Genomic DNA, 26,709 nt, shown 5'->3' on the forward strand with positions numbered 1-26,709 from the left:
GAGAAAAAAAAAAAAAAGAAGGCGGAAAGAGAAGGGATAATCTGCTTAAATAAACAACTGCAGCAAACTGCCATCCTACTGGGAATGGTGACTCTGCAATTATTGCTGGGTCTATAAATGCAGATGTCATCAGATTTCATTTCCTATGTGATCCCCCTGATTAGGGAGTATAGAACATTGGCTGCAGTAGATAACACATTATCTTTTATTTAATCAAATGAAAATACACTAACAAAAGAAAAGTTTAATAAAAATATACATGTGATCATGTTTTTCTAATGATCTGCCCTTTTAGATTCCACATGCACACAGCCGTGATTTACTTCATAGAAATGAGCAGTATTTCTATGTAGTATGGTATTGATTTGAATGTGATCACATTTCCCTCTACTATCTACTAATGTGATCCATTATAAGGTTAGATGATTGGAGGCAGGGAACATGGTGATGTTCAGGGTTTTGCAGATTGTCTTAAATTGTGAGAGACAGGCAGCCATCTGACAGCACTGTAGTGCATTTGTATGCATTTTTCCACTGCATCAAAATACAGATTAGTGAATATACAATACAAATTTATGCATTGCAGTAAAAAAAAAAAAAAAAAATTGGTGCGTGCATTTTTCAACACATTTTATCACTATTCATAAATCCTGCATGCTGTATTTGTTGGAGGCATTAGAATCAAGACCCCTTTCACACTGGGTAGAGCTTTAGCGTTAAAAAAAGCCCCTGTAAAGCGCCTGAAAGAAGCCTCATCTGAAATTTCCTGAGTGCTTTCACAATGAGACCCCTTTCACACTGGGGCATTTTTCAGGCGTTTTAATGTTAAAAAAAGAGCCTGTAAAGTGCCTGAAAGGAGCCTCGACTGCAATCTCAACGTGAAAGCCTGAGTGCTTCCACACTGAGGCGCTGCGCTGGCAGGGCATCAAAAAAAGTCCTGCAAGCAGCTTCTTTGCAGCGCTTTTGGAGCGGTGACTACACCGCTCCTAAAGCGCCCCTTCCCATTGAAATCAATGGAAAGCGCCTGCAAAACACCTGCAAAGCGATTTTGGCAGCGCCACTTTGGGAGTGATTTTAACCCTTTATTTGGCCACTAGCAGGGGTTAAAAGCGCCACGCTAGCACTTGTTTAGACCCCTTTCACACCGAGGGCGTTTTGCAGGCGCTATAGTGTTAGAAATAGCGTCTGCAATCCACCCTCAAACTGCTGCACCCTTGTCTCCAGTGTGAAAGTGAGAGCGGTGTGCTGGCAGGACGTCAGGAAAAGTCCTGCCAGCAGCCTCTTTGGAGCGGTGAAGGAGCGGTGTGTTTACCGCTCCTCCACCGCTGCTCCCCATTGAAATCAATGGGGCAGCGCTGCAATAACGCCGGCAAAATGGCACTATTGTGGCGTGTTGCAGGCAGTATTAACCCTTTCTCGGCCGCTAGCGGGGGTAAAAGCGCCCCACTAGCGGCCGAAATTCACCACAAATCCGACGGTAAAACGCTGCTAAAAGAAAAAATGCCTGATGCCCCAGTGTGAAAGGGGTCTTAAAGCAGTATTAAAAACAAAAACAAAAAAATGTATATATTGCAGCTTACCAATCATTAGATGTGGTGGCTGCATTTGTTTTCTTTTCTTAGGCTTTTTTACCCTCACTAACACACCTCCTGTATTAAAGTCTGGAAGAAGGAGCACAGAGGGCACCTCTGGGCAGAAACATCGTTAGTCTGGGAGAAGGGGAGTGTTAAGCCTAGTACATACAATGTGATTATCAAATGAATAATCATCAGTTTTTTTTTTTTTTCTAGCAAGTCTCCATATCAAAAATGAATATGTTACTAGAGTATGAAAATTCTCAAAGGACAAAATTAAAAATTTGGAAGTGATGTAAGGTATTTCTATTGTATATTTGATTGAAAACTATACTGATTAAACGAAAATCGTACGATCTGGTATTGTACGAGAAAAAAAATTGTGTTTATCCCTTCAGAAAATTGTGTACGAAAGCTGTGTACTAACAATCAGATTGTCGTACGATCACTTCAAAAGCAGTATTTTTTGTACAATATTCTGATTGTGTGTACAGGGCTTTAGATGCACTGGCAGATTTAAATTAACAAATTGAAGCCAAACTCCAGCTAACACTTTTAAGCCTAGTACACACCCAACAGGGCTGAACAACAAAAAAAAAAAACCTGACAGCTCTGGAGGAGCCGCTGTACTAACTATCTGATGTGAGTACAGCAATCTCTCCTGCTGTACTATTGAGTTCTGACAGGGGGGGCAGCCCTCTCATTCCGGTCAGTGCCATTGGCTGAGAGCACTGATCGGCAGACCTTTTTTGGACATGCCCCATCGACAGAAGCTGGCCAAATGGCCAACTTCTGTCAGATCAGCTGTAGTACACACGGGCTGAATGTCGGCCAGTTTCTATTGAAACTGCCAATGACGGCCAACATTTGGCCCCTTTGTACTAGGCTTACCACTTTACGACCAGACCTATTTCTGACATTTGTTGTTTACAAGATAAAATCTGTATTTTTTGCTAGAAAATTACTTAGAACTCCCAAACATTATATATATTTTTTAGCAGAGACCCTAGAGAATAAAATAGTCATTTGAATATTATATGTCACACTGTATTTGTGCAGCAGTCTTACAAATGCAATATTTTGGGAAAAAAATAATTTTGAATAAAAAGAAAGAAAACAGTAAAGTTAGTCAATTTTTTTGTATAATGTGAAAGATGATGTCATGCTTTAAAATTGTGCATGCTGGTGGAATGGCGACAAACTACGGTACTTAAAAATCTCCTTAGGCGACCCGTTAAAACATTTTTACAGGTTACCTGTTTAGAGTTACTGAGGAGGTCCAGTGCTATAACTATTGCTCTCACTCAACCGCTCGTAGTGATAACTCACATGTGTGGTTTGAACACCGTTTACATATGTGGGCATGACTTAAGTGTGCGTTCACTTCCGCACGTGAGCTCAGAGGGACAGATTGACAATTCTTCTGTCCAAAGGTGCCTCTATTGCTCCTCCATCCAGAATGAAGACACCCTAATACAGAAAATGTGTTACTGGCCAGATCACCAGGTGAAAGTCAAGCCTAAAAGAAAAGAAAATGAATATAGTCACCACATTTGAGGTTTGGTAAATTGCAGTATATTACATTTTTTTGGGTGGGTTAATACTGTTTTAAAGTGTATCGAAGCCCAAGAGCAAAAACATTAAATATTCTACTTTATAAGTCCTTAAAATGTGTCCTTTATTTCAGCCCTTTTTTCTTTTATTTTTCTCTGGTGATCCTGCTGGTAACACACTTCCTGTGATAAGGTAAACATGCACACTCACTGTACTGTATCTATTGAGGAACAGCATTATCCACCTAGGACAGGAAGTGTGTCAGGGCAGGAAATTAGTTAGGCTCATACAGAACTCCTCCCCCTCACCTTTTTACCATTACACAGGGGAGGTGTTCTACAGTTCACAGATTTAAACTGAACTGAAAGATAAGCACTGGATTTCTGGCAGGATCAACAGGTATTTATCATTAGTACTTACTGAACTGATATAACAAAACACTTTCCATGGTATAGTTAATGGATCAAATGGGAGCAAGGGGAGTGCATTAGTCAAATTTGTGTGATGCGTAGGTAAGCAATGTTTGCAATGGTCATACGATGTCCATCATTTACAGTACCTACTTTGCCCACCAGGGCAGTCAGGGCATCTTGAGTGCTAGATGGTCCTATATTTCCAGCACTTGTGTGAATTCAGTCAGCAGAATGCAGCAGAGAGATTTAACTGATTGTTGGCAAACTAAATCCATGTGCTGATGAGCAGTCAAAGCCCAACAACAGTCAAAAAAGACATTTAAATAGTGCATTGTGAATACATTTTTACTCCTCAGTCTAGATTTGAAACATCTCTCCCTGTACTGGATCCAAGTTGCAGTTTCACTTATGAGCCTAACTAATTTCCTGTCCTGGGGATCAGACATTTACCCTGCTAGTTATCTTCGCGGGCACTTGTCCCCTCACCACCCAATGACTTCCTTTGCCTTTGGAGCCTATGAGAGGAGACCTGGCTGATGAACGTGTCACCTTCACCAATAGGAGATCCCCACCTCATGAAGGCAGTGATCTGGTCACCCAAAGAAGGATCCCAAGAAGTCAGATAAGAAGATAAGTAAAATTAGTATTTGGATAGTTTTTTTTTTCCCTTCCAGTAAATAGTTAGATGGAGGTGAGAGGGTTGAGAGATGAATTTCTAATATCCTGGAGTTGGGCTTTAAAGCAGCATTCACTACCTTCTGCTTTACCCAGATACAGGGAAATTCTGAGAGGCAAAGTTTCAAAACTTCCTGGTAGTGTTGGTGTTTGCCTTGTCACCCCCCAAAAGTGCTAAGACTTTGCCCCAGAATGTCATAGTGACCTGGAAATCAAGAGAATGAGGGGAACTGGAAACTACTGGAGCTATTTGCAGGCACCTGTGGGTGCTCACTCTTCATGTATGTCAGTATTTTGTTTTCTTAAAGGGACTGATTATTTAAATCTCTCAGTAGTAAAGATATCTAGGTTGCATTCACCATGGCGATTAAGGCCAGTGCAAATTGTAGCATTCAGCCTCCTCCAGTGATCACCACAGGTAATTGCTGGCTATGCAAAAAGCTGCAGCCACTGTTGACCTGTCCTTATGTCCGTTGGCAGCCGTACCTAGGTGCTCTCTTTCTCAGCTTTAAACAGAAGATTTCTGCCACAACAAGTCACACCGGCCTTAATTGCCAGTCTGAATGTAGCCTAAAACCCCGAACACATGGGCAGAATGTCTGGAGACATTTTCCGGTTTAAAAACAAAAACAAAAAAACACTGACATTCTGCCGGTGTGTATGTCGGTCTGACGGATGTGCTTCCAACTGACTCCTGATCAGCACTCTCAGCCAATGGCAGAGAACGCTGATCAGAGTGTTCTGGCCGCCCCCCCTGACAGACACACAACAGCTCAGTGAGGAGATCGCTGGACTAACCTTACATGGTTAGTACACTATCTCCGACTGGAGCTGTCAGGTTTTTTTTTTTATGCAATTGTAGTGTATACCCAGCTTAAGGCACCTTTCACACATTCGTTTCATCAGTTCAGTCACTCTTTTTTTTTTTTAAAGCGGAGGTCCACCCTAAAATGGACCTCCGCTCATCGGAATCCCCCCCCCTCCGGCGCCACAATCGGCACCTTTCAGGGGGGAGGGGGGTGCAGTTACCTGGATAATCCAGGTAACTGCACCCACTTCCGGGCTATCTCTCTGCGGAACGGGCGTACGTTACGCCCCCGTTCCGCAAGCGCCCGCCCCCTTCAGCAAGTGCCCCGCTGCCTGCTGGGAAACACACAGCTCCCAGAGGCAGCGGGGACCGTCTGGATTGCGCCGCGCGGCTCGCGCATGCGCAGTAGGGAACCGGGAAATGAAGCCGAAAGGCTCCATTTCCTGATTCCCATACCCAAGATGGCGGCGGGACCCGGCAGCCGAGCGAGCGATCGGCTTCGGGTGCCGACATCGCGGGCGCGCTGGACAGGTAAGTGTCACTATTTAAAAGTCAGCAGCTGCAGTATTTGTAGCTGCTGGCTTTTAAAAAAAAAAAAAAAACGCGGAGTCCCGGTGGACTCCCGCTTTAAGTATGAAATTTACACCAGTCTGTCATCAGTTTTTCATTCATTTTTCATATGTTTTTGTCGGTTTTTTTCATCCGTTTTTTAAAAGGAATACAAATAGAATGTTGACATCCATTTACATTAGTTTATCCATTGAGATGCATTGATGTCAGTTTTTCATGATGAAAATTGGACAAACAGTAAACATGTGTGAAAGAGGCCTATGTCCTTTGTGTTGTTCCATGCTTTATCACCATTGTCCCTAATTATTAATAACATCAGATGCCAGTTTTTAAAAAGAAATCAGAATATTTAAAGACAAACCTCTAGATGACAACCTCCAAGGACTTTGTGAATGAAAAATATCATTCTCTTACTTATCATTCTCTACAAGTTCACACATAAAATTCCTGTGCTGTATTACCTATTGCTGAAAATGTGGCGATTATCCAACAAGCACTGAAAGGTGTCCCATACAGCATAGTCTATGGATACGAAAAAGTATCCAGAGGAAATGATCATTCACAATAGCCTATGCTTATTCAGATTAGTTTGCAATTTAGACATCATTTTCCGTATTCATTTATGATGTTTTTTTTGCACTGGAATGCTTATAAAGTCGAAGAATGAATATATATATATATATATATATATATATATATATATATATATATATATATATATATATATATATACGCAGTTACAGTATGTGTGTGTGTATATATACTGTATATATATATATATATATATATATATATATATATATATAGATACATGCATTTTAAATTACATTATATATATATATATATATATATATATATATATATATATATATATATATATATATATATATACACACAGTTACAGTATGTGTGTGTATATATACCGTATATATATATATATATAATGTAATTTAAATGCAGTAACACAGTATCTCTGCAGTGTTTGTTTCAAAAAACCCTGCTTCACACAGAGAAAGGTTAAGGCTACATGTAATTATATACTAGATACAGACCAAATTACTCTCATGTACAGATTCTTTGATTTGCTTTTGTGTGAGCAAGGATTGTGAATGGTGATCTTTCTTCATGATAGCTGTAACGTAGTATAATGACTCCATTTGCATATCCAGTGTTGTATTCTCTGCTCAGCACAGCAATGGAGCATCATTTATGTGTTGCGCACACCATTGTTTGAAATGTATAATGGCAGAAAATTAATTAGGCAAATGCAGCAAATAATCTCAAAATGGCATGAATTCCTTTACAGAGTGAATGTCTGTGGTAATCCCTGCAATACAGACAGGAGCCTCTTGTCATTGAAGACCTTTAATCCAATGCCTGAAGCATGAAAGTATTCTGGAGTCTGGATAGAACAAGTGTGGGAATCACCAAAATCAACTTTTTCTCTTAAGCAGACATTTTATTTACACAATACCATTACTGATCAATAGAAATGTTGAATTTGGCAGATGCTAAATGGTGGGAGTGACAAATACAGTTCAGGAAGCAAAAGAGTTTGTGAAAACTGATTTTGTTTCCCTCTATTATGTACGTTAGTTAGCTATTAATGGCACTGATGACAGGATGCTTCGGGTTTTATCACACCATGAAATTAAATCTTTAACGTATTAGCATCTAATTCTGCTTAATTAAAACAAAACCTTGATATCACTTTAAATAATGTGACCTGCAAGGTTGAAGGTCTCCGGTGCATTTTTTTTTTCCCTCTCCACATTCAAATGAAGAGGTTAGGCTATTGCAATTAGATTATGAGATTTCAAAGCTTCTGCAATTTGCTCAATTGGTTTGAGATTGAAGCACATTAGAGGGGAATGGTCTAACCTGCTTTGAGTATCTTGTTTGTGAAGGCTTACTTCTGCTGTGTTTACAAGAGTAATTGACTAGAAGCATGGCATGGAAAATTGTATCTCTCCAACTGGAAAGAGATTTGACACATCCTCACAAACCTTTTGCTTTGTGGGGGGGTTTGGAGGGTGAGACTGGTGTAATTTGACTAATGGAATAATCAGGGGATTTCCGAAGAGGCTGGAAGTGTGCTGATATGTTTGAATTGGAAGAATCCTGTGGAGAATGAGCAAATATGATTTATAATCCCCAGCAGAGTGACTCTTGTCTTGAACAGATTGCTCTGAGAGCTCTAACCAGGAAATTCCCACTAGGATTGTCAAGAAAAAGGAGCATGGTTAAAGAATAAATACAAGTCAAGTTTATTGGCATGCTGTTTAACTAGTGACCTGCCTATGAAATGCGCAGTGATGTTTCATTGACAAGCTGGATTGTGCTGCTGCTGTTCTCTTTCAATAAAGTTCAAGCCAGCCTATGCCTTTAAAGGTAAATTCTGGCTGCCTGCCTTCCACATGCTTGGTGCAGGTTTCTGCTCCCTCCTCTAATCTCTACTAGATGTTTTTTGCATGTGTTATGTGACAGCAGGAAAAGGCAGTGGGTTGAGCTTGCCTGTTCTCCCATTGTCAGTTTGCCTTTGCTGTTCCAGGGAAAACCTGTCTGAGAGATCCTGTATCATCTGTGTGCATGTGGACAGGAAAAAAAGTCAGTAGTACAGCTCTGTAGGCTCCTGTCTTCCTTTCATTCAGCTCCCACACAGTGAACTGAAGCACAAAGAGCTGTGATTCCTCCACCGGGCAGCAGCAGAGCAGAGAGCAGAGGAGATCCTTCATTGAAGCAAATGGATCTTTAAGCCCCAGCACTGCAGCACTCACTCTTTTTTTTTTTCCTCTCGCTACACAACAGTTGTGCCTCATTATCCGGTGCCTGCTTCACAATGCTCCAGATTGCCTGAACTTTGCATTCTTTTTTTTCCAGACGGAAGGGATGGTGAGCTTAATTTTACCTGTGTGGCTGAAATGAAACTGACCTAAGTCACCTGTTCTCCAGACTTGTAAGAACCTATAAGACTGCAGCAAGGGGACACCAAGCTGCAGAGAGATCTAGGATCTGCTTGCTCCTCAGCATGGGCTCCTTTACTGGGATTGCATTTCTTTTCTTGGGAGTATCAATAACAACAAGGGTGAACTGTCAGAATGTCAAAAATAACGTGCCAAGGGTCAAATTATCCTACAGAGGTAAGCTCTTTTTTTTCTGCTCTATACTTTTTAAACTAATCCCCAAGTTTATTTGCTTTACACGTGTCTACAATGCAGCAAATCACCTAAATACCAGATTAACCCTGATCAGCATAAATGCTATAGAAATCACTTTATTGTCCGACAAATTAGAATCTATTTGGATGTAAACTCTGTGCAACTCATTTGCCATTTATTTGTAGGGAACACAGTAACCGTGACTGTAAAAATTGACTGAGTGGAGTTTTTTTGTGATTTGGTAACATAAGAAGATTAATATAATGTAGTTTATGCTAAATGGGACTGGTGCCAGTTTGTGGTTTACTTAATTTCTTTTGTAAACAAGTCTGATGGGAAAAGCATTTTATTTAGAATCAACTCACTAGAGATTTATCACACAAATGCTACAACAATCTGGAAAGAATAAAAGTAGCTCTGGAAGGCTTGTAATATATAGCTGTGTTATGAAGGTGAACATGCCATAACTGTAATTGGAGTGATATTGCAGCCTTGGAAGAGAAAGATAAATGTACTGGCTCAGTTTCTTTTGCTTTCTACCACACAATGGAAATGAACCTATAAGGGCTACGAAATGGAAATATGGATAGAAAGTAGCATGGGGAAAGAGAGGCACCTCATGGAATGTAGCACACTCTGCTTGTGGCTTTTAGCAGAATACTAAAACAAGCCAGATTTGTTTATATAGCTGTGGTGTGGGGATAAGCAGCATAATGCATGGTAAAATTGTGTACTGGAGGAAATAAGTTCTTTTTTATGGTACTAGCATGCCATCTCTGTGATAGGAAGATATGACACAAGTGTGAAAAACACATCTGTGAGAGCAGAATGCTGTTTTCACACTTCATTTCAAAGAAGAAACTGCTTGTATATACATTTAATAGTCCCGTCACGTTTCTGCCTTTTGTAAATAAAGTACTGCCTATATATATATATATATATATATATATATATATATATATATATATAATTATAAATTTTTATTTTTTTCCCCTCTGATGCATTTTTTGTCTAACTGTTGCAAAATTTCTCATCATTTCATCTTGTATATGCCTTTGTCTAACTGCACAATTTAAGTGTGTTAACAAGTCCTAGTAATAAAGCTGTCACATATAATAAAATGAGGCTTAATTGAATGAACTCCTTCAAGTCTCATTTTCTGCTGATTTTCAGTGTATTCCTTTACAGACTGTCACTCCCCTCTCCATAAAACAATTCATAGGCAAAACAGGTATGAAGGCAATAAAATTCCGCTGGAAGATGAGCTTAGCATAATAGACACTAAATTAGAAGGTTGCTAGCTGCCTTGTGTGAACTAAGGATTCCTGTAACTTCTTCAAGCTTTGATTGAGATCAAATTCTATTACATATCTCCTACAATTAGTTTAGGTTCCTTCAGATTGAGCACTTAGGATTTTTTTTTTTCTTTTAAGGCTCAGCTAAGTGAGAAGACACATGCAGAGTAAAAGAATACAATTTGTACTTGCTTTTTTCTTTTGTGTTTTTATTGTAGCATCAATAGTCCTTTCTTTCCTTGTGTATAATTGTTTTGTCGAAGTGCAATCCTTGTTACCAGTCGTAAGTATTTTGTTTTGAAGAATAATAGTGATTTTGGGCTTCTTGTTTTTTTTAGGCTAATTAGATGTCAAACACATCTGAAATGTGCAGAACACTTGTTCTAAAAACATTTCCAGAGTGATTCATGAAGGGGTTAAATCCCTGCCATACCTAATTTCCTATGGTCACTAGTTTTCAAAGGTCCATTTCTGGCTCTGTCATTTCTCAGACTGCCAAATGCATGTCTAAGTGCTAAAAGTTAACATGCACATTTCGTTTTACTTAGGTGTCTGAGGTTGGAATAAAAGAGGACCATGAGGGTTAGACATTAACCACATGTTTACTTTCTGATGTCCTATTAGTGCAAGATGCATAGCTAGGCAGGAGACAAGGCTAACACTTCACCTTTACCTAAACAAATAAGCAATATGTAATACTGATTGAATTGCAGCAAGTTTGGCTTTCCATTTGGATATGCAAATATAGTAGATTGTAAATCTCCAATGACATCTTTAGAACAGTCTGAATTTGTGAAGTGCCTTTAAGTATAGGATAGTTGTTCCTTACACTAAACACATATGAACTTATTAGAATAGGAATGATTGAGTCAAAAGATTAGCTAATTAATTATGTTTTTGAATTTTCTGGAATACTTTTATATAGATTTGTCTGATATGAGGATAAATTTGGGATCTATGCAACTCTAAATGATACCATTCACTGCACATAGGACATGCGTGTATTTGCAACAAGACAATTTAAAGATTTGCCTGGCTTTCAAACTAATTTACTCGATTCTATTTTTGAGTCTTTTTTTTCATTTTTGCAAAACTTTGGACTAACTGAAAAAGTCTTCTCAAAGGCAAATTAAGCTATATACAGTTTTAAAAATAATTTTTTTGGATTCCTACTTGAGGAATGTGTCAGTAAGAAACCACCACTAATTAGAATGATGTTTCCATCAAGTCAGTTAGTATCCAGATTATTGTTACAGGAATGGTATGCTAAATTCACTATGGGCAGCCATGTTGAATAATTCTTTACAGCATTCAGGATCAGAGTATTAGTGAGAGCTCTTACTCTCAAAGCAAAGTTTTTGAGAACTTTATCAAAAGGGTTAGAGGGTAAATTTTCCACTGTTGATTACTTGCAAATAGACATACAAATTAAGAACGTAAAAAAGAAATCTGCAAGATCTCCATCTGTCTTTTAATATTATTCTGTCACCCATGGCATGATAATGTATTAAAAGTATATATTGCCCAACTTGTGTGGTTAAATGAGAATACTGATTTCCAATATTTTCTATTTATAGATTTAGTACTTCTGAGCTTTATTTTTGCATAGAGTTATCATTAACTTTTGGTACCTGGGATAAAATTATAACATGTTAGCAGAGTGTGCTTTAAATTGAAATGCTCTGCACAATTCTCAATAACTATGTATGTTATTGGCTTCCCTAACACATGAACACTACACAGGAAGGAATGAGCAAAACTTTAAAAAATAATAATTCAAGTGTTTTTGCTGTCTTTGAACATCATTAAGTTGAAATCCCATACCAAATGAAAGGAAGTTTTCTTTGACGTTTTACAAAAATCAAAGTTTCTGACATCTGATGGAAGTAACAATGATAGTTTTAAAATCAGGACATTTCTTGAATTAGTCTTGATTGCCTGCATATGTAAACTTATTCAACCTGTATTTATAATGTTAGGTAACATAGTCAAATCTTCTTGAAATTAATAACTCTCCAGTAAATTGACTCAGCAGTAGAGCGTTAGAGATTGACATTGCAGTGGCATGTGAATGACATTGAAGATTTCTATACTTTGTTTTATTCCTACATACACAATTGTGCCTGAAAATTAAATGTCACATGTCAAGAAGTTTATTCATTACTATAAGGCAAGTCTAAAGGTGAAAAACCACATCATTTTCCTTTCAGTTTTATATCTACAGTACTAATCTGACAAATTTCTTCCTCATGTTTATTCCAAGCAACATTTCTTCATCCTACACCAAAAGTGTGATGCTTCAACCATGCCCTTGTTTTGGCCTAGTGATTGCATATGCCATTATAAGGGAATACATCTCCTGGGCTCTCCTTGTTCTTTTCTCAATTATATAATGCAACCATGTTGGTGCACTTCAGATTACCAGTTTTATGTTGCCATGAGTTAATATATGGCTTTGCTTTCTAGCCTATGCTCCAAGAGCATGATGTGTTTTAACTGATGTGGACTTCAAAACTTTTTTAAAGAGTAGTTTTATTTTAAAGTAAATTGTTTCTGTAGGGGTTGCTTTTACTTTTTATGGCCATAATATGAGTTTTTGTGAATTCACAAAAGACTGCCCATTACACTGGTTATTTGTATGTTTGATGGATGTAAGAAATTGGGAGTATCAAGGCATCTCTCCTTGAAAAAAAAAATCCTACTAAAAAGGTACTGACCTCCTTTTCTCATCTAAAAAAGTTATTGGCAACTGAAACACCAGAGATGTTAATTCTTTGTTTACCACCAAAAGAATTAGCATTACTGCCTTTACAGTTATATCACAAGTTGTAAACATGTTCATTGATGATATTAGATCACTGTTTTGATGTGAACACAAAGGCAAGGAAGGTGATCACATGTTAAATTAGCATGCTTGGCCTGCCAGATTCTTAAAAAATTATGCCAATGAGTATTTTCTGCCACATATCTTATGAAAATCTGTAAATTAGGATGAAATTCCTTTTATGGACATGTGCCAGGCTAATAAACTAATCACCCGCTGGGCCAGTTTATTACCTCCTACAAGTTAGATGCCTGGTGTGTGTTTGTGCATGCGTGTGTAAGAAAAATAATTTATGCACAGCTATAGAAAAACAAAAGCATGAGTTGGAGGTGTTAAAATCTGCCTGGGTAAACAGCAGAGTGTTGAGTGTATACCATGCAGCACAATAATGATAGTAGACCAGTATGGGGTATGTTAGAACACAGAACAGCTACATCCAATTGCTCCTATAATACACATATAACAAGGCACCAGGAAAACTACACTAACTTCTAGTAGCTAGTCATGTTGTCTTTGATGCAACTTCCCTAAACTGAGATGTATATGTTAGTGCACTTTCTGATTTTCAATGATTTAAATAAACTTTTTCATTTTTCTCCCATTTGTTGAAGTAGTATTGTCTGTTTAGAATTTCAGTGTGATTGAAATAAAGCTATGATAGTGTTATAGATAACATTTAACTTTTAATCTTATATGGATTCTTTGCTCTTTTTTTTTTTTTTTTGCAAAGTTTAACGTATACAGATGTCAGCATTTCTCTGTACAGTATTATCTGTCTAGACATTGAGCTACATAACATGAAACCAACATGGGGAAATTTAAAACATTTCTGATGCCTGCATTACTTGGTCTTTATCTGAGATCCTCTAAGCTCTGGGGTCTAAACATGGCATTCCTTTATCGAGAGCTTGTATTCTTGCCACTTGACATACGTGCAGTAAATAGGAGCTAGTGTTTGTTCACATTGCCCCTGGACTTGTTCGGCTTTGTTCATCAGCAGAATTTATTTTACCCATGTAGCATAAAAGCCTCGATCCTTGAAAGGACAATGTGAGGTCAAGAAAATTTTCATTTCACAATATCTCATTACTGCTTGAAACCTGAGCCCTGTATGCTCTTCTAAAGGTGTGAAGTTAATCATAAAGAAATGTATTATGTCATGTTATCTATGCCCTAGAAGGTGCATAATGAAGATCCATAACTTAATACTTTAGGACACATTTTTGCTTATCAGTTAGTCGATGACTGTTAAAAAGTAACACTAATCTATTTAAATTGACACAGTATCAGATTAAAAAGTAACCCTTAAAAAAAACAAAAAAAAAACAGACTCACCTTCATGACAGCAACAATATTTAAAGGAGCGCATTCTGACTTTGTTATTCTGAAGAACAAAAGTGTTAATTTTTCTAGTATATTTATTATGTATTTATAAAGTTAATTATTAGTAGTAATTTAGATGTTTTATTGATTTTAACTGATTTATTCAGTTTACCAGACTTTCTCTTGCAAACATTGGTAAGTTTAACATGCATAGCCTAGTAGTTGGCTTGATGGATGAACATTGTTTATGGCCAGATTAAACAGTATGCACTGAGCACTTGTTTAAAAATTCATGTAAACGAAAGTGATTCCCCATGTAGTGTATAAAAAAAAAATCAGGATTCCACCAGAAAAAAAAGACAGCAAAGCACAGTAGGCATCTCTAAATCTCTAAATACCTGTAGCGTAACTGAAGGGCTTGCACAGGGAACAGCAGTAAAACTAAAAGTCTTGCTGAGTATAAAGATGCATTCTGACCCCAAAATTTGACTTATGACCCGACCCCATTGCATTTTTTTTTAAAATAACTGCTGTTTGCTCCACCATATGTATTTGTATTAGGGGTTGATCACTTATATTCTACGCAAAAAAAATATCTTTTTTTTTTAAGCAGTAGTTTTAAAGAGACTAGTATCAGTGTTAAAGTGCACTAGTTGTGATAGTGCAAGTGAAGATGGTTAGGTTTAGGGCTATGGGCTTCAGATAAATTCTCTGTTAGTTTTCGGAGATGGGTACAAGCAGGGCTAGGTTACAATAGTGGGTGAAGAGTCAACTGCAGTAGGTGGAACTGGGGGGCTCTCCTGCCTATGCATCACTCAGTTAACACAAAACATCTGGAATCTCCATATAATATCTAACTTTTGTATGCTAAAGCAGGTGCTCCATTTAGAAGATGCTGTACAGCTCTCAATGACTGGTTGATTTTGGGCTGCTGCTGCTCTTGATCCACTGCTACTTGTCCACAGAAGGCTTGAGCTGGGAACCAGGTGGTATTTCCTTTGAGTTTCAGAATGAATGGCATTGCATCACACCAATGAATGACATTTATCATGTCGCTTGTGTTTAACCCTTACTAATCCATAGTTGCTTTGGCATCTTCCTCTTGGGCACCAGGGGACCTTGTTCAATCGCTGGATACAGGTATCTTCAGCAGGAGGGTAATCAATTGACTATGACTATATTATGGCTGTCATGGAATATGCACGAATAGGCAAAGAGAGTCACTAGTGAATATTTTTAGGAATGTATTTAATACATTTGCAAATAAATTTACAATTACCTTTTTAATTGTAAGTTTATCTTATGTCAATGGATCACTTGTTAAAGAGAACCATTCCTCCTAAAGAGTCACCACCTCACCACCTCATTTAGTTTTAGATATTGTTTCAGCTAAACAATATAGCTAGAGAGCTGAGGAGCTGAGACATCACCTGAAATATGCCAACTGTCTGAGCAAATATACTCCATGCTCAGTGTGCGGTTAGTTAGTGGACAGGCCAACAACTATCAGCCCTTGTACACACGGTCGGACATTCTGACAACCAAATCCGTTGGATTTTGTCCGAAGGATTTTGTCCGACGGATTTTGTCCGAAACTGTTGCATACACACGGTCGGACAAAGTTGTCGGAAAATCCGATTGTACATAACGTGATGACGTTATTTCGTTACGACGGGACTACGTTCAGGCTAGTAGCCAATAGCTTTGGTCTAGGAATTTGATCTGAGCATGCGTGGCACTTTGTCCATCGGAGTAGGCTACACATGATCGGAGTATGTTCCGATCGGAGCATTTTGTTGGAAAATTTTACCGACCGTGTGTACAAGGGCTCAGACTTTAGGTGACTACTGATTGCTTCAGCAGTAACAACTTCCATATTTCGGCCTTGACATGCAGTATGGCATGGAATAAATCCAGAGAAATAATTTTCTAGCAAATGTTTCTGCTAATGTACATTCCATGGTAGGGAAACAATATTGCAATTGTTGTTAATATAAAGGAATATTTTTGATATGTTGATATTGCAAGTTTTGGTGCAGAGTACCAGCTACGAGAGAGGCAGCTTCAAAGATAAAGAAGACATTTACAGGCTGATTGTTATACTGCCGTATTGTGGTCTGTAATTGAAGAAACTCATTCCAACTTCCTATTTTTTAAACTATTCTACACAAAACAACCTGGCAGTTATGGGAAATACCCCACATATACCCATAGCCTCTGCCTCTGCTTTGATAATTTTGCTTTCCAATGAAAATTTTTTGGTTTTCTACAGTAAAACAAATGGAAAGTTCAACAGACAATGAGAGAAGGCCTAAAACTGTGTGGATGTTGCAATTCAGGTGTGAAAATGTAATTGCAGGAATAACCTAGTGACACAAAAAATTGCCAGAAACTATCCCACACTGCAAAAGCATTTCCCATTATGTTGACCTTTGATAACTGCGGAAGCATTTAAATAATTTTACCTTATGTTTAAAATCAGGCGAAATAAGGGAAAAAGACATGCACAACATTAGGTCAGGATTTAAAAACTTTTAGGAGATGGATAGCTCACTTTTTGTTATATTATTTATTAAGAAGATGCAAGTATATTTTCAGTTTTGCCAGATGCTTTCTTGTCTATTTTTATGAACTTTGTATATTTGTTTATTATATTTTGTTATAAATTATATATTTTATTTGTTCTGTATTTACTGTATGCTTGTTTTTTTTTTCATAGCTTTAGTTTAGCAAAAAAACTGTAAAGCTATTTAAATTACAAAGCTTACTGGATATAAATAAAGAACCTGTTAAGGGGGTGGATTAGACTGAAGCTGAAGTAAAGCCACTGGAATTAATAACTTCTCAAAGAATAAACATCTCTAAAAGATTCCACTGCTAGTGCACTATGACTATGTTTCCATGGAGATTAATTGGGAAGAATTGAGTAGTTAAATAAATACATGCAACTTGTCTTTGTATCTAGCTAAAGCACATAAGATACAGGAACAATTTTCACTTCAGTGAGTTGGAAACATGATTTAAGCCCACCATTTACCAAGGCTGACTTAAAAAAAATATACTAAAGAAAATATACACTCTTTAAGTGTGTAGCATTTTTGATGTAACCATAGCTATTACTGCAAAATAGACAGTCTATTGATGATCTTAGCTTATTATATTGGCCCTGTGATACTCAAGATGGAAGTGAGGTATCAGTTAAGTGCAGGGGTAGGCAACCTTAAAGAGGTGAAGATCTACCTGAACAACATGGGAGAAGTCAACGGGCACAGTGTCACCTCCTCACACATTATTTAAAGCTCTAATTGCCGTACTACTGTGTTGCAATCATGTGTATTACAGGGCAATCATGGGCTTAAATCAGATGGAGAGGTGGCAACATATCACCTCCTCCTCAGCACCTGTCAAACTCAGTTGGATAGCTTTTCACAGGATCAGTAGTGCCTGCTGCACTTGTGAATGAACCCTTAGTTGCATTTGGCAGCGGAACCCTTAGGGCTCATTCACGCATAAAGTTGGGGGGTAAAACCCTGCAGTTGAGTCACAGTTTTACTGCCACAATCCCTGCCCTATTTAGTTACTGAGGCATCAGCCAAACGTTGTACACATGCTGCAGCAGGAATTAAACCCCCTGTTGCTTTAGGTGGGTGCTACCGCCTGCCAATCATAACCCATTCAAGTAAATGGGGCCACCCTGCCCACGCCCCACAATTGCATGCTTCTGCAGGGTCCAAGGGGTTAAAGCAAGTGGTGAGAAAGCAACACAATGCTGCCTGTTTTAACCCTTGTTTGCTGTACTGCACAAGATTGCATGGTTCTTGCAGAGCGGCCTCATTCACTTGAATGGTTCATGCTTGGCAGGTGCTACACCCACCAACCAAGATAGGATGTATACGTCCTGCTGCAGCTGTGACATGTGTACACCTCTGGCCACTGCAGCTAAAGAGGGTGCGGTTGGGATGGGGTTGGTAAAAACACATTTTAACTATGGGGTTTTACCACCCCCAAAGTTTAAATGTAACTGAACCCTTATTGTTCTGAGTCCCCTGTAAGGCTGCTTTCACACTGATGTGCTGCAGTTTACCTGTACAGTGGGTGCAGCGCAGTGCATCTGCAACTTTCTTGTGCTAGCTGCGCTTTGCCAAAGACTTATATTATATCGTGCAAGTGTTGTGTATTTTCCTAAAGAAACTTCTGCATTCAGAAAGTGCACCAAACCCGCAGGATATAATTGAAGTCTATGGCTAAGCACCGCAAACCTACAGGAAAGCTGAAAGCTGTAGGTACACTGTACTGCACCTGTGGTGTGGGTAAACTGCAGCACATCAGTGTGAAAGCAGCCCTATGTTATTATACAAAGGGGGTTAACTTATTTACAAAAGGTAAATCACTTTGCACTGCAAGTGCACTTGAAAGTGCACTGAAAGTACGCTTGGAAGTGAAGGGCTCTAAATCTAAAGCCGCGTACACACAGGCGGACTGTATGGCCAACTTAGTCCATCAGACAATCCGACGGACAGTCCGTCCTACTTTCGAATGAACGGACTTGACCACACACGGATGCACAAACAGTCCGTCGAAAGCTTGCGCGATGACGTGTACAGACGTACGACGGGACTAGAAATAGGAAGTCCAATACACAGCAATGCAACCTTTCGCCGTGTAAATCCTTTCTGAGCATGCGCCATACTTAGTCAGTCGAACTAGCCTACTCACGAGCGGATTGTCCGCTGAAACCAAAGTACGACGGACAATATTACGGAAATTCCGAAATACTTAGTCCGCCAGACTGCACGCTGAAAAAGTCCACTGAAGCCCACACACGAGCGGACTGTCCGCTGAAATGTGTTTCGACGGACTAAGTTGGCCAGACAGTCCGCCCGTGTGTATGCGGCTTAAGGGGTAGATCTTAAATTAGTGGAAGCTCTGCTGATTATATCATCCAATCATGTGCAAGCTAAAGTGATGTTTTTTATTTTCCTTGCATATCCTCCTCGGATCTACAGTGACTTTACTTCCAAGCGTGCTTTCAGTGCACTTACAAGTGCACTTGGAGTGCAAACTGGATTTGCCTTTAGTAAATAAACCCCAAAGTGTATTGCTTCACACTGACCTGAAGATCTCTTCGTTCCTGCTGCTGGCAAACTCTGGAGACTGCTAGCTGGGATAAGAGGAGGAGTGCAGTTGGTATTACTTTGCGTGGGACAGGAGCCAGCACCACAGAGGAGGCATTGGCTTATTCAGCACTTGCTCCTTACTACAGCTCCAACTTTACAATTAGTCTCTCTGTATTGCACTCTGTTTGATGCTCTGGGATGGCGGGACAGCAAGCCCAGACTGTGATCTACATCACCTAACCGCGATTTACTGGTAGATCGTGATCTACTGGTTGCTGACCAGGGCTTAGTGATATCTGTTCCTACTGATTATGAAAAGACAGAGGATCAGTCACTACTATATTCTGTTTCTATACATAGGGAGTCATTTAAACCATTTGCCTTTTAGATGAAGAAAGCTTACTCAAAAACTTTCATGCATAATTTCTCATTGTGAATATATGATATTTTCAGCCTCCTTTTTTTTTCTTTACTGTATAATATTATGTGATCCCTTGGCCTATTCTCACCATAAACTACTGCTCCTGCAGTCACAACACTGATGACTGTAAAGATTTCATTGCTTGAGAGAATGTTGGATGTACATATCCAAGAGTTTCCAGCTCACATTTTTTGTTCAGGACATTAAGCTTTGGCACTTACATACTAACAGCAGTTAGGCCCTTAGGCAAAGGATTTGTGTGAGTATAATGGCAAAAGAGTATGACACTGATAACAGCAGAGGCTGCATGAAAAGTTGAGTGTAATGGTTTTTGGATGGTTCCATTAATGTCTCTTGAAAAGCATGAGAGAGATTTTTTGTTAGGGCTCTTTAGCTTCTTTAAAAAAAAACATCTATCAATTGTTTGAAATGGCTATTGACAAACAGTCTGTTTCAAACTGATAATTTTACAGGGCATGCTCCCCAAAAAGCTTGAAGCTACATGATTGTATAATTTGTTCACATTATGGAGAAGCCAATTCACTATTGGTACCATAGAGTGCTGTTGATGATGATATTATTATTATTATTATCATCATGTAACATAATTGTTGTTATTAGACCAATTTTATTTAGGAAGCATGGAGATACAGCTTGGTTTACTGCAGATGGATGAATTGAAAAAGGGATGCATTTTATACTTGTTCAGTTGAAATTATTGTTATTATTATTGCCAACAGTTTGCACAAGGCTTCACAAAATGAAGAAAGACAGTACAGTCACAATACAGTTCAATACAAGATGGATCAGAAGTCCCTGCTCATTAAAACTTACAATCTAAAAGGAAGTGTCAAGTGATGCAAACGGCAATAACTTCTAGGGATGAGCTGATGAAGAAAAGTACAGTTTATTAGTTAAAGGCAGGATAGGCCTTTCTGAAGTAGTGGGTTTTCAGGGATCACCTTAAGACAGATAGAGTAGGAGATATTTTGGGTTAAGGAGTTCCAGAGGATGAGAGAGGCGCCGGAGAAGTCCTGAAGGTGACCATGGGAGGAGTTGGCAAGAGAGCTATAAGTTCTTCGGAGGAGCAAAAAGTATGGTTTAGATTGGTGTTTTGAGAGGAGGTTGGTGATATAGCTGGGGGGGCAGAGCTGTCGTTGGCTCTGTAGTTTGTTTTTTTAATACTTTGAATTTTATTCATTGGGTGAGTGGATATAGAATCTCAGATTCAATTTTAAGTTCTGACAATTGCATTGTCAATAAGCACAGAAATTCTTCAGCATGCAGATGTGTGCACCAGACAGCAATGTTAATAACATTTTAGAACTGATAGTACAAACACATGACTGACACAAAACTCCTTTGTTCATTTATTCCCTTGAGCTATACAGTCACAATATGAGGGGAGGAGAAGTAATTAGACAGCTACACCTTTGAAAAGTTGCCTCAGGAAGGGGAAAGTAGAGACAGTGCTTACATAGAACATTGAAAGCTTGTGTTTTCTACACTCTAACACATTAGGAAATATTTTATGTGATACAGTAATAGGCATGTCTGATACACAACAATTGATGAAAATGTCAATTATGGCATATGGTTGTATATTTATGAAATACTGAAAAATATGCCTGCAATAAATATGTGGAGTTCTTATTGGAAAACTTTATAGACAAGAGACATGAAGGTAGAGCACTGGAATTGAATTAGTAATATGTTGGAGAATGAGATACAGTTTTTCTTTTCAAGCACTAGAACTAATCATGTGGTAAATGTAGAGCCTTTCATTTAAAATGAGTGTGGACTTTCACTAAGCATGTGACTGATTTAAGTTTTGGTAGTAGACAGTGAAGGGGATATGAATTAGCCAGCACCAAGCACATTGTAGCATCTCTGCTGTTCATTATTTGATAATTAAATTTTGAACAAAAAATGACTTCGGTGATAAAACACCAAATACTATATAATGGGGTCAATTCACTAATGTGTACCGCATGTAATAACATGGTCATGTGACTAATTAGCATAAATTATTGCATGCGGTAAATAAAGTCCAATTCCCCAAAAAATAACGATAATGCGATATTTACAGCAAAATGAAAAATGTTCTGGTAAATTTTGTCAAAAAAAAAGTGGTAAGCTCCTAAATACAATTCACAAAAAGAACAGAGAGTAAAAAAAACATGCTGGCGGTATCATATGCTGTATTTGTCAGAAACAGCCTGGGGATCCCCCCAATAACTAATTGCCAAGGTGCCGGCTGGAAAGCCTGCCACTGCATGCTTAATGACCAGTGACTCATCAGCTGTCAGCTGGTGCCCCATTGACAGCTAATGTTAAAAAAATGACTGCAATTAAAAATTTTGAAAAAAAAAAAACCCCAGTGTGATGTTCCCTCCAATGCATACCAGGCCCTTTGAGTTTGGTATGAAATTTAAGGGGAACCCCTTGCCAAAAAAACAGTGTTGAGCCCCCCCCCAAAATCCATATCAGACACTTATCTGAGCATGCAACTCGGCAGGTCAGGAAAGGCGGGGGGACGAGCAAGCAGCCTCTTCTCCACAACATTGGGCTGTGGTTGTTGGGGTCTGCAGGATCTGGGATCTGGAAGTCCCTTTTAACAAGGTATCCTGCCCCCCCAGGTGGATGAGTATGGGGTACATAGTACCCCTACCCATTCACCAAAAAAGTGTAAAAGTAAATAAAGACAGTACAAAAGTTTTTGACAATTCCTTTATTAAAAAATAAAACACAACGCCACCACTGTCAGAGCCGAAAAAAGAAGAAAAAAAGTGTTCCACTCACCATAAATGCTCGCGTAGGTTGGCTGCCCTGCCGTTTTACATTTCTTAAGTAGCTATGGGGCAGGACCACCCAGCGACATCACCTGGTGGCACTGCCCCCCTTGTGATGTCACCAACTGGTTTTCTTCATTTGCTGTTTTAAAAAGCGTGTCCCCAGTACAGGAAGTGAGGGAAAATCTCTATTTTTTTAACTTAAATAGATGAATGCCAGGGTACTAACATTTTTATTTTTATTCCCTGTTGCACAGTTGTCCTTATTATTGTACCTGGTAAAAGGTTGTCTCCAGAAAGTGAAGGGAAATCTCCCAAAAAAGCAGTAAAACCTGACAGGGGTTCCAACCTTTCCTCATTATAAAAAAAAAAAAAAAAACGGTTCTAGGTATAGATACACTTTAAGATTGCAAAGCTATCCAGTATTACATGATTGTAAGGACAAGGAGATCTGTGATTTTCCATTAATTTTTTTTTTCCACCTTAGTAACTTTATTTGGTAAGATCGACCTCATGCTAACCCTATCAGTAGAATATTCTGTTATATTGTTAGAATCCCCAAAATTTTAAATATAGTTTGCAATAGGATGCCCCCCCCCCCCCCTTCATTTTTACAACAATCACTATAGTTTGTGGTTTAATATTTTTTCATTCTTACTGTCAAAAGCAAAAAAAACCTTAAGGCCAGCCATACATGGTTCAAATACCAGCCGGTTCAGCAGGGATCGGCTGGGATTAAAACATTAATGGGCAGCTGAATGTACCAAGTTGATGGATTGATCAACTTGGGTACAATCAGCCTGCCGGATTCACTTGTGATTATCGCTAGTGGCTGCTATAGCACTGTCAGCACTGTCTGTGTTGATGGGGGAATTGTGAAAATATATTTCCTGCAACTGTAGTTGCAGGAAAGAAATTTGCACCACGTACGACCGGCCTAACTTTGTTTCCTGAATTTTAACTTTTGTCAGCAAGCGCATTCAACTGACTATTGATAAGCAAACAAATTCATAAATCAATAAATTGTTTCAATCAAATTTAAAATATATATATAAATACTCCTGATTTGATCATCACACCAGCTTACCCCCCCCCCCCCCCACACACACACACAAACTTCCCTTTATTATTTATATGCATTTGAAATGTATTAATATTTTTGGTTTAACACTAATTTAGTTCTTACATTTTAGCAGAGTAAGGTATTGCATCAAAGGAGAAATCTATATAAATGAATTATAACTTCTCTATGGTTTACCCATATATATTATACAGCTTAAATTGTTATTAAGGAGACTTATTTTTGAAATTGTGGTATTAGTTTGAAATTCATAGGTGATACTGTTACCGAAAGAGTGATTATCTAACTTTTCAGTAGCATTTGTTTTTCTAACCCTTACATTCACCTCTGGCCATCAAACGAGCAGTCAGTTTGCTGCAGGATTTTTTGAAAACCAAATCTCATGCAGCCTGTCACAAACAGACAGGGGATCTGAGTGACGTGTTTCCATTATCTGAGTGTATGTAGTCTAATGAAAGGGATTAGCCGCAGAGATAAAATCAGACCTAGATTCCTGGTGTCTGCTTTTTCTACGCTTTGTTGTTGCTGTAATGTAATGATTGTAAGTACCTGCTTGGAGGAGAAAGGGATCATACATAGTGTTAGGTAGTTCCTAAGTACAGCACCATATGTACATCGTTGTGTTAAAGAAAAGTCCACTTAAGTCATTACTAGAGGTCCCTTGTAATAACCGTCCACTAGCATATTGTTCAGTTGTGTATGGCACAAAGTGGTGACAGAAATATGTTAAACTGAATGACTCTGGAATGAGGTAAAGAAAATTTGTCAAGTATACAAGTCTTGTAAGCTGTCTAGCTGCATATTCCCTAATGCTTCCAGTAAGAATTTATACATTTATGTGCATCTTTGCAATATGAGATAGAAAAAGACTAGGTTTTAGATAAAACCTTTTACAGACACAATATCAATTATGTAATGTTTTGCTAGTTTAGGCACTAGGTTAAAGTCTAAACCCAAAACCATGAATTTAATATTGTGTAAATACCAGGCTACATTATTTTTCTTTTTTCTAGCTCTTTTTTTTTCATCTGTCACCCACTCATCCTGCAAATGCCATGCTTCCTGTTACTTTATGGCTACACTAATTTCTTAATAGTGCTTTGGAAAGAGTCACAGATGTCACATTGACCTTCTGTTCATCTCCGTTATCTAGTGCAGGGGTTTCCAAACTGTCTAAACAAAGGGCCAGTTTACTGTCCTTCAGACTTTAGGAGGGCCAGACTGTGGCCAATGGGAGTAGAAAATGCCCCAGCCTCAGTGAAAGTAAACAATGCCCCATCAATGGTTTTAGTGAAAGGAATAGTGCCCAATTGTTGATATCAGTGGGAGGAATAGCACCCCGTCCTGTGTGTCAGTGGGAGAATAGTGCCCCATCATTAGTGTCAGTTCTGTATGGAACAGTGCCCCAAAGGCTGAATAGAGGCAAGCAAAGGGCCACATCTGGCCCCAGGGCCACAGTTTAGAGACTACTGATCTGGTGGATGGATGTGGTCAGTATTTTACACAAGAACGATAAGGATATTTGTGCTTTCATTTCAGCTCACAGGAAGTGACAAGGGTATTGCATTCTGGCAAGATCTTTTCTGTATTTGAATAAAATGTTCTGAGTCTGCAAAAATAACTAATGCAGCCACCACATGGTGACTGGTAAGCTGCAATATATTGCATTTTGAGTTTACAAAATGTACTGTGTCTAAGACTAAGCCCATTGGTAGGATAAAACGCAATAGATAGGCATGGCTTTTGGACGAGATGAAGCTGATATGATTTACACTGAGACTGGGTGGTTTGCTGGTGTGCACTCAGGTGCTTCTCTTTGACAGATATCTTATATTTTGGGTTCAAAGGGGTCCATATTTAGAATTCTGCAAATGCCTCAACATTTTCACAGCCATAGTGAATAATTCCTGTACAGTGTCTAAAATGTTTTTAAACCAGTGATTGTTAGCTTCATCTAGTGGCCAAAATGCAGTATTTTCCTTAATGAGGCATTTCAGGAAAATACTGCATTATGGTCACTAGAAGGAGCTGATCATAATAGGAAAATAATATATTGAACACATTACAAGGTTTATATTCTGATGCACGCAAACAGCATTTTTTTTTTTTTTTTTTTTTATATATACATGAATCCCATGGCGTATCTGAAGCCAACATGTCTGACTTTTTTCTTCACTGGAGAGGTATATGGTTAGAAAACTCTGTCTTGGTTTTTCTTTTTTGTGCCCCTGTTATAAACATTGCCTCTCTTTGTTTGTCCACATTACTACTGTTACCCAGACTAAAAGAGAGGGAAAATAAAACATTTCAGCTGTAATCAGAACAGAAATGGAGGGAAAAGCTTAGACTGGGGGCACTGGGCATGACAGCTGATAGATGTTTCCTTCAATTTGAAGTGATTAGACATGTGCGGAAAGTTTTGTTCCGAATTAATATTCGGACAGATTTTTCATTATTCAGATATATCTGAATGCCTGAATTACAATATGAACAAATTTGAATGAATGCTCCGAATAACGTAAATGAAATTCATCCAAATTTTGGAAATTCAGACTGAAATTCGAATCGCATTTTACATTGAACTCCAGTCAAATTCTAACTACACATATTGCTGAAATCAAAGACTGTGTGTGTGTGTGTTTTTAGAGTACCATTTCCAAATAATGCTGTTTTTGTCAAACCAAAGGTGATTTAAAGAGTCATTGTAATCATTTAAAGATTTTTCTTTTGTTTCTTCACATTGCTGCATTCAAATTGAAAACAATATAACATTTTTGTTTTCACCGATTCAAAAATGTATTGATTTTAACGTTTCAAATGGGAAAGAATGGTAAATTCGAAAATTCCAATTATGAATTCGGAATATGAATTCCAAATACGCATTGAACGAATCAATCAAATTGAACTAAACAAAATAATTAGATTAACGAATCAAAAATAAACAAAACTTTTTTTTATTTTTTGTCATGCACATGTCTAGTGATCCTCCTACATTCTCTTGTGAAAGATTTGCACATAGCTTCTAACAGTATGCATTATAAATAAGCGATCAGGAAGTTTACACAGTAGGATATCCTTTGCATTTCTTATTTTCATCACTTTTT

The 26,709-nt window shown here is 38.3% G+C and overlaps 1 protein-coding gene across 1 annotated transcript in view; it reads left to right on the forward strand.

Annotated features, from left to right (window-relative positions):
• The first annotated feature begins 8,049 nt into the window (after positions 1 to 8,049).
• Positions 8,050 to 26,709, forward strand: part of SEMA3A (semaphorin 3A) — a 308,087-nt gene continuing 289,427 nt past the window's right edge. Inside the window, exon 1 of the mRNA XM_077469953.1 lies at positions 8,050 to 8,734. Coding sequence (XP_077326079.1) covers positions 8,623 to 8,734 — 112 coding nt within the window. The 5' untranslated portion in view covers positions 8,050 to 8,622. The remainder of the gene's footprint in view (positions 8,735 to 26,709) is intronic.

This window comes from Lithobates pipiens, unplaced genomic scaffold (assembly GCF_037356315.1).
Source record: "Lithobates pipiens isolate NorthernLeopardFrog02 unplaced genomic scaffold, aLitPip1_a1.2 Scaffold_8, whole genome shotgun sequence".
NCBI lineage: Eukaryota > Metazoa > Chordata > Amphibia > Anura > Ranidae > Lithobates > Lithobates pipiens.